The 8875-nt window shown below is 42.2% G+C and overlaps 1 protein-coding gene across 1 annotated transcript; it reads left to right on the top strand.

Annotated features, from left to right (window-relative positions):
* Window positions 1-2257: 2257 nt before the first annotated feature.
* Window positions 2258-8393, top strand: LOC133033237 (uncharacterized). Its single transcript, XM_061107908.1, has 2 exons — window positions 2258-4777; window positions 8190-8393. The coding sequence occupies exon 1, from the start codon at window positions 2688-2690 to the stop codon at window positions 4647-4649; it is 1962 nt and encodes a 653-aa protein (XP_060963891.1). The 5' UTR covers window positions 2258-2687; the 3' UTR covers window positions 4650-4777; window positions 8190-8393.
* Window positions 8394-8875: the final 482 nt, after the last annotated feature.

Raw genomic sequence — 8875 nt, 5'->3', positions numbered from 1 at the left:
TATGTAAATATGTCGTTTATAAAAATAGAAATACAAACCTTAATAACATCTTTAACTAAAATACTAATAAATTGTCAACATTGAAGCATCAAAGAAGCGCAAATAATACTATATTATTTAAATGAATTTGTGACAAATTGTATTTATTGATAATTATCTTTTAATAAAAATGGAGTAATAATAACTCTATTATTCAATATAAAATAAAAAAAAAATTAATCAAACTACCTACTATAGCAAAACAAACCATTCATATTTTTTTGCTTGTTGGCTGTGAAATAAATGTGATGGGAGAAAAGTTGCCTAGGGGAAAAGGAGTATAAAATAAATAATAAAAAAAAAAAAATCAGCTGTGAAAAAGAAATTATCGAATTACTGATTACACATGGGAAATTTAATTTTCTATACTTAAAAAATCTTAATATTTTATTCTTAAACCAATATATTTCAAACTAAAAAATATATGACACTTTTATCTAAAACCCAAAAACACCCCTCTCATAACTCAACCACATTTTTTCCCAACCCGCATATGCATCGGACCCCCCCCCCCCCATCGGACCCATCAGACCCCATCGGACCCCCCCATCGGACCCCAACCCAATTTTTTCCCAACTCGCAAGCATCGGACCCTTATCGGGGTGCCCATCCGACCCCTCCCCCCCCCCCCCCCCCCAATCGGATCCCATCGGGCCATCGTCTTCCCCAAACTGCAATTTTCCCAAATCCCAGATCTGAACCTAAAATTGAACCTAAATCTTACAAAACTCACGGTGCACACATAAACACATACATTATACATTATAACCCTAAAATCAATACCTATCAATACTCCAAAACATATATCACACAAAAAAAATGACAAAAAAAAGGGGGTCGGCGGTGGGAGATCGATTTTGGTTTGGGAGGGGGCCGGCGTTGTGGACGGTGGTGAGGGGCCGGCGTTGTGGACGATGGTGAGGGGGGGGTTTGGGTTGTGGACTGTAGTGAGGGGGGTTCGGGTTGTGGACGGTGGTGAGGGGGGTTTGGGTTGTGGACTGTAGTGAGGGGGGGTTCGGGTTGTGGACGGTGGTGAGGGGGGTTTGGGTTGTGGTTCGGTTTGGGTTGTAGACGAGCAGAGAGAGAGAGAGAGATGGGGTTGAGTTATGAGAGGAGTATTTTTGGGTTTTAGATAAAGATGTCGTATTTTTTTTAGTTTAAAATGTATTAGTTTAAGAATAAAATATTAAAATTTTTTAAGTATAAAAAATCAAATTTCTCTTACACATTTGTATATTTTCTTTCACGGATGAAATTCACATTGATAAAAGTATGACTTTTTTCTTTATATAATTTTATAATAATATTAAAAGTTGAGTTTTTCTAATGCCTATGATTGTATGTCATAATCGAGATTCTATAACTAATTTAAGCAAACCAAACTAAAGAACTCCTTACAATATGCTTTTTAGATAAGATTATAAATTGTTATTTCTTCCGACAACAATGCAAACTCATTCCATCTATCATTTCATTAAAATTATATTTCATTTTATTTTTTGTTAGAAGACTTGGAGATTAAACTTCATTATTAAAGTTCATCATAGTACCATCATGCTAAAAAATATTTTAGAATGGGCATTGGTTTAAGAATATTGCTATTACTTACACATACTTTTTTAATACACTTTGTTACACAGAATAATATAGGGTTTTTTTTTTTTTTTTTTTTTAAAGGACATAAATATAAGTATTACCCAATATTAGGCATATATGTCAAATTGTACAAAAGACTTATTCTTATTATCTTAGAAGATTCAATTGTACTTTAGCTTATTATGACATTCAAATTATATTTTATAATACTTTTACAAGGAAAAAGAAAGTGGCCCCAAAATGTGATTTAAATTTAAAAATACATATCACTCAAATTTAACAAAATTTAAACAAAGTAATCATAACGAATTCACTTTGCTCTTATGAATAAAAGATAATTTGAGCTGGACGGTAGACAGTGGAATAGCATGATGACCAAAATGTCCAAAACATTCTTTCTCTTTTATTATATTTATAAGAAATGCTAAAAGTACTGTTCTAATATTTTTTTTTTGGTCAGATTTTATATAATTTAATTTAATGATTTTTAAAAAATATTACTAATTAATACTTATAAACACCAATAATATGTAATAGGAGTGAGGAAGTGAGGTAAGGTCTGATAACCAAGAGGTTCAAGAATATCTAAGACTAAATAGTATTGTCTCAACGAGGATGAGAGAAATGGTCACCTACCGTTTCTCTCCTTTTGTCTGTAAGGTTTCTTTGTGTTTATCCTAGTGCATCTCTATGCCTACTGGTCAATGTGAGGTCCTGTGTTTTCTCCAGACCTTTTAGTTTCTTGCGTGTGTGTTATATGTGACCTTTTTAATGTTTTCTTGTCTTTGTCTCTTGTGTGTGTTTTTGAGTGGCTTTGAGTGTTGGTGTTTTAAGGTCAGCCGTTTTCTCTCTGTGGTTACTTTATTTTTTTCTCCATAAGTTTTTGGTGTTGGTCTGTTATTCCTTTTGACCTCGTGTAAGTTTGGTGTGGCTGCCCTGTTCAGTGTTGAGTGTTTCTTGTTTGCTTTAAGGTTGGTGGTTGGTAAGATTCTGTTAGGTGTGAAGTTATTCATTGGGGTCCTTTTGTTCTCTGTCTACTTCTGCTAGTATTTATGGAGGATATTATTGCAACCTCTTCTCCTAAGAAAGGCATGAGCTTTTCATGCAACGATACTTCTGTGACTCTTGTTCCGTGTGCTGCTTCGATCAAGGCCCTGTCTGCTTGCTGTTTGTATGGGAAAGTCGTAGCTCCCATGACTGTGGAAGAATCATCTGTGTGGGAGTTTGTGACAAAAACATGGAAGAAACCGGTCTCTGTGGTGTCCATGGCGGATGGTTTGAAGATGTCTAATATCTTCAAGTTTGGGTTTGATTCTGCTGAAGATAGGGATTGGGCTCTTGCTAATGGCCCCTGGTGCGTTCGTGGGTACACCCTGGTATTGCAAGCTTGGTCTTCAAGCTTGGAAGGCTCTGTTACGTTCAACATGTTGCGGGTGTGGATACAAATCCATAACCTTCCTCATGAGTTTTTCTCTCGCGACAATGGACACTTCCTCGGGGGACTGGTGGGTAAAGTGATAAACATTGATCTGGAGGAAGGAAAACCAGTCACTTGGACTCCATTCATGAAGATATTAGTAGATATTGATGTCCATAAACCTCTAGTGTCCGGGTGTTTTTTCGATTTGACTTCTGGTGAGAAACAGTGGTTGCAAGTTAAATACGTGAAGATCGGTATCTTCTGTTACTTCTGTGGATGTCTAGGCCACCAACGCAGGGGGTGCAAGTTGTCGTCGCCGGTTACGGTGGCGAAGGAGGATGGCGTTCCGTTTCCTATGTATGGCCCGTGGTTATCTACATCCTCAGCCTATCTTGACGTATTCTCTGGACCGTCGTTTGGCAAAGTCCGTCAACTGGCATCCTCGGAGGTGGCTAAAGGTGGTGGAGAAATTGGTCCGTTGGCAACTCTCTCGGCCGAAGGTGTTAACTGTGCGAAAATCAGTACAGGCCGCGTGCATAGACGTCTGAGACGTCCTCTGGGTTTGCCTGCGAATGCAGCGTCTGGTTCTGGGAAGGCTCAGCGAGCCGTGTGGTTCCCAAAGCGAAGCTCGGTTGGCCTGGAGAAGGGAGTTTCTTCTTTTAGCAATGGTGGTATGAACTGCTCGCTGGACAAAGAGAAAGCTATTGTTTCTCTTCCTATTTTAAATGATGTTGATGTTGACCGGTCAATGGGGAGGGAAACGAATTTGAATAACAAAGCCGTTTCTTTGGCTTTGGGCGAGGGTGGGCCTACTGTTGGGCCGAGATTGGTGAAGGATGGGCCGTGCTTTATTATTGAGGATTTGGAGGGGGTTAGGGATTGTGGGCCCCAGCTAATTGGCAGTGGGCCGAATGGGACAGTTATTGATTTATCTGAAAAGGCCAAAGCTTTTAATTCAAGCTTTGGGCCGAAGGAGGGGGTGAGTAGTTCTAATAAAGAAATTTCTTCTCAAATGAAGGCTAATGGGCCGAGGGTGCTTAATTCTCTCTCTACCCCACCTGGGCCGCTTCTTGAAGACCAAGTGGTCAACGCTCGGGATGGAAGCTCTTCTAACCATGCTAGTACTCACCGTGAGTCTATGGTTCCACCTAATGAGGAGGTGGCTTTGGCTCAATTTTTCAAGGCTCAAGAGGATTTAATGCATGACCTTCGGCATTTTGGGAAGCTTGACCTCTATGAAATTAGGAGGATCGGAGGTGATATTGGTGTTCCGGTTTCTTCGGAAGTCAATGAGAGGACGACTCCTTTCAAAAAAAGAAAATTTGAATCCTCGGCTTCTCTTTGCTCTAGGCCTCACAAAATTCACCGCAAGTATCCTGGTGTTGTGCGTGATTTTCCCTGGGACCCGAAGCGTGATGATGATATTGTCGTTGATGATCCTTCTGAGGATAGCTCTAATTCCCCGAGCCGGTCTGGTATCTTGAAGAACCCTCTGGCTGGTTCGTTTATGATCGATGATGCTGTGTCAAGTGGGTCTGCTTACTCTCATACCCCTGTGGAGGAGAATGATGAATCTCCTCCACAGGAGCCATGAGAGGCTTAGCCTGGAACTGTAGAGGGTTAGGGCAGACCTCTACAGTTCGGGAACTGAAGTCCCTGCTCTGGTCGCGCTCACCGGATTTTGTTTTTCTGACCGAGCTTAAAGTAAACGCCAATTCTCTGGTACGTACTCTAAAGTCCCTTCACTTTTATTATAATATTTGTGTCCCATCTATTGGAAATGCGGGTGGTATTATCCTGGCTTGGAAAGAAGGATTTAGCTTTGAGTGTATCTCTAGTTCGTGCAACCAAATCTCGGGGATAGTATACTCCGACCCCCCTTCTCATCCGTGGCTCCTTTCGTGTGTTTACGGGCCTCCCTACATGCATGCAAAGAAAAAGTTCTGGTCTGAGTTTCTGAACCTGGGGGATAGATTTGGAGGGCCCTGGCTGATTCTGGGAGATTCTAATTTTGTCCTTAGTGCCTCTGAAAGAGAAGGATCCTCGGGTAGGGACCCTTTCATCCCGATAATTTCTAACCTGTTGGACGCCAAAGGTCTAATCTCTTTGCCTATCCAAGGGGATAACCTGACTTGGGATAACCATAGGTCCGGGAGGCATCACGTGAAATCCGCTTTGGATAAAGGTTTAGTGAACGGAGCTTGGATTAATTTGTTTCCTAGGGCCATCCTCTGTTCGTCCCAGACCTGCAACTCTGATCATAGGCCTCTCTGCCTCCTGTCGGATGGTCAAGTTGCCAGGGTTAAAAGAAGTTTCAAATTTGAGGAAGGATGGACCCGTGATGGTAGAAGCAATCTGGTTGTGAACACTGCCTGGAATTCAGTGAATCACCATTGGGCCCCAGCTAGTATCTTCAAAAAGGTCGGGGCCACCAGAGTGGCCCTCTTAAACTGGAGTAGATCTCAATTCGGAAAACTTGATGTAACCATAAAGGAGCTTGAGAACAAGCTAAACTCTCTTCAGTGTCTCCCGGTGGGATCCCGTGACTGGAACCAAGAACGTGTTATTCGACAGGAACTGAATGAGTCATTAGAAAGAAAGGCGATTTACTGGAAACAAAGGGCCAGAATTTCTTGGCTCAAAGATGGGGACAAGTGCTCAAAGTTTTTCTTCCTCTCGGCAACCATTAGGGGTCGTCGTAATGCCATCGAAAGTATCTTAAATAAGGATAATGTCTGGATCTCTGGCCGGGAAGCCGTTGGGCGTGAGTTCCTGGACCACTTCAAGGGTATCTTTACGGAGGGTGTGAATTGTCAGGATTATGACTGTTCCCATCTGTTCCCCGAGCAAAGCCCTCGGGAGGAGTTGGAGGCTCTTATCTGTTCTCCGAGCTCGGATGAGATCAAAAAAACTTTGTTCGCTATGAACAACCATAAAGCTCCGGGTCCGGATGGGATGTCTGTTTTGTTTTATAAACATTATTGGGAATCGGTGGGTGAAGATTTCTGTGCAGCTGTTCATGATTTCTTCGTTAATGGCAGGATGCATAGAGGGATTAACGCTACTAATATTGTGCTCATCCCAAAGGTCCAAAATCCCAAACGCACAAACCACTTCAGGCCGATTTCTTTGTGTAACGTGGTGTACAAGGTTATAGCTAAGATATTAGCGAATAGGCTAAAACCTATTCTTCCTTCGATTATTTGCCCTACCCAAGCTGCTTTTGTCCCTGGGAGGAATATCCATGACAATAATGTGATTATCCAAGAAGTCATTCACTCCTTTAATCGGAAGAAGGGCAAGGAGGGGTTTTTTGCTATCAAAATTGATCTTGTCAAGGCTTATGACAGGCTGAGCTGGAAGTTTATTGATCATGTCCTGGAGTGCTCGGGCATCCCCTCGGATTTCCGTCATAAAATCTCGCAGTGTATCTCAACCACGACCCTCAATGTGTGTCTCAATGGGGGGCAGGTGGGGAGCATTAACCCCTCTTGTGGGCTCCGCCAAGGAGACCCTCTCTCCCCCTATCTTTTCATCTGGGCCGCTGAAGTCCTTTCAAGGTTGATCTCCCAATCCCTTCACCGAGACCTCATTAAGGGTATAAAACTTAGCAGGGGTGGCCCGGTGCTCTCCCATATTTTCTTTGCTGATGATTTAATTTTGGTGGGGAGAGCTAATCTAATTGAGGCAAATAATTTCTGGAGCTGCCTTGAGAGTTTTTGCTCATGGTCGGGTCAGCAGGTAAATAAGCTCAAAACAACCATTTTCTTTAGCAAGAATACCCCAATGGAAATGAGGCGTGGTATCAAGGAGGCTTTGGGTATTGACTATCCTGAGGGTTGTATTAAGTACTTGGGTTTGCCCCTTTTTAGATCAAGGCAAAAGGACGCTGACTTCAACTTTATCTTAGACAATCTCACTGCAAAGCTTCAAGGTTGGAAGGCCAAAACTTTGTCAAAGGCTGGGCGTGCAACTCTAATAAAATCTGTGGGCTTGTCGATGCCAATGTATGCTATGCAAACCACTAAACTATCTTCCCGAATGGTCAATCGAATTGATGGTTTGGTTCGAGATTTCTGGTGGGGCTTTGAGAAAGGAAACCATGGCATTCATCTGAGGGCGTGGGATAAACTCTGCCTTCCGAAATCTTTAGGCGGGCTGGGTTTCAGGAAAACTAAAGAAATGAACCTTGCATTCTTATCAAAATGGGGGTGGAATATCCTAAACGGAAGCCAATCTTTATGCTGTAAAGTGTTGGAGGCCAAGTACCTCAGGGGCAAAGATTTTCTCTCGTGCAAATACAAAAATTCTGATTCCTGGTTCTGGAAGAATGTTGTGAAAGCTAACTCTATATTAAGGAAAGGGGCTTGTAGACTAGTGGCTAATGGAGAGACTACTAGTATATGGAAGGACCCCTGGATTCCTCACTTAAAAGGTTTCTGTCCGAAACCAAGAGGGGGCGCCCCCTCCAACCTCAACCATGTGGCTGATCTTGTTCTTGGCAATGGCCAATGGGATAACCAAAAGCTGAACGACTATTTTGACAATGATACGGTCACTGCCATCCTCAAAGGAGGGCAACCCTCTGGTGTCGGGGATGATAGATGGATCTGGACTTTGGAGAGAAATGGACAATTCTCGACCAAGTCTGCTTACCTTGCTCAAGCCTTGGACAGAGCTCCCCATTGTGTTGTCGCCCCCAAGCTGTGGAACAAGCTCTGGAACAGCAAAATTCTCGAGAGACATAAGGTCTTATGGTGGTGTATCCTATCTAGTGCCCTCCCGGTAAGAGCTGTGCTAGGCACTAGATTCCTTGTGGAAGATCAAAGCTGTCCCCTCTGTGGTAGGGGGGGCGAATCCATCGAACACCTGTTTCTTTCCTGTGAGGTGGCTCTCCATTTCTGGCGTTCGTCTCCTTGGGGTATTTATCCAGTGTGTGATACAGGAATTCGAGTCTGGGACTGGGTTAAGTTCATTTGGGATCTAAAACATAAAGGAGTTTGTGTTGATGATATATTCCTCTACGCTTCTATTGTAGTTGATACCATTTGGAGAGTGAGAAACGAGAAGGTTCATAATAATTACCCTGTTGATGTTAACAAATGCATTGCTAATATTTGTAATTCTTATGCAGATATGTATGATTCCTTGCTCCATAGTCCTCCCCCAGCTTTAAAGGAAACTTGGTCCCCTCCTCCTCAGGATTGGATTAAGCTGAATTGTGATGCCAAGGTGGGTTTGGACAGCATGTGCTTAGCGGTTGTGGCAAGGGACCATCTTAGCAGAGTAATTTGTGTTCATACTGCTCGCGAGAATTTCTCGGACGCTTTGTGTGGTGAAGCGGCGGCCTGCTCTTTGGCGGTGTCAGTTGCTTTGGATCTTGGCTATAAGTATGTAATAGTGGAGAGTGACTCGAGTGTGTTTATCAACGCCATCAATGGGAAAGAGTCTCGTTGGGCAATTGATAATTATATCTCCTTTTGTTCTAAGTCATCCCACGCTTTTAGTAGTTGTTGTTTTTCCTTTATTAGTAGATCTTGTAATTTCGCCGCTCACAATGTGGCTAGGTGGGCGTTCTCCCATCAGACCTTTGGGCCCCTTCCGGTGGACTCTGTCCCGGAAACCCTGTTTTGTAATGACCGTGAGGTCTAACTAATTATGCATCTATGATATTAACGCCTTTTATCAAAAAAAAAAAAATAATAATATGTAATAGGATTGTTCTATATTTATATGGGATATTATGGGAAAGTTAGTGCATGTTTGACATCATAACTAAAAAACTATTTTTTGTTTTTAAAAATAAAAAATTATTTTTTG

Source organism: Cannabis sativa, unplaced genomic scaffold, assembly GCF_029168945.1.
Source record: "Cannabis sativa cultivar Pink pepper isolate KNU-18-1 unplaced genomic scaffold, ASM2916894v1 Contig3, whole genome shotgun sequence".
Lineage (NCBI taxonomy): Eukaryota > Viridiplantae > Streptophyta > Magnoliopsida > Rosales > Cannabaceae > Cannabis > Cannabis sativa.
The sequence above is the reverse complement of the archived record's forward strand: the minus strand, read 5'-3'. Positions and strand labels throughout refer to the sequence as shown.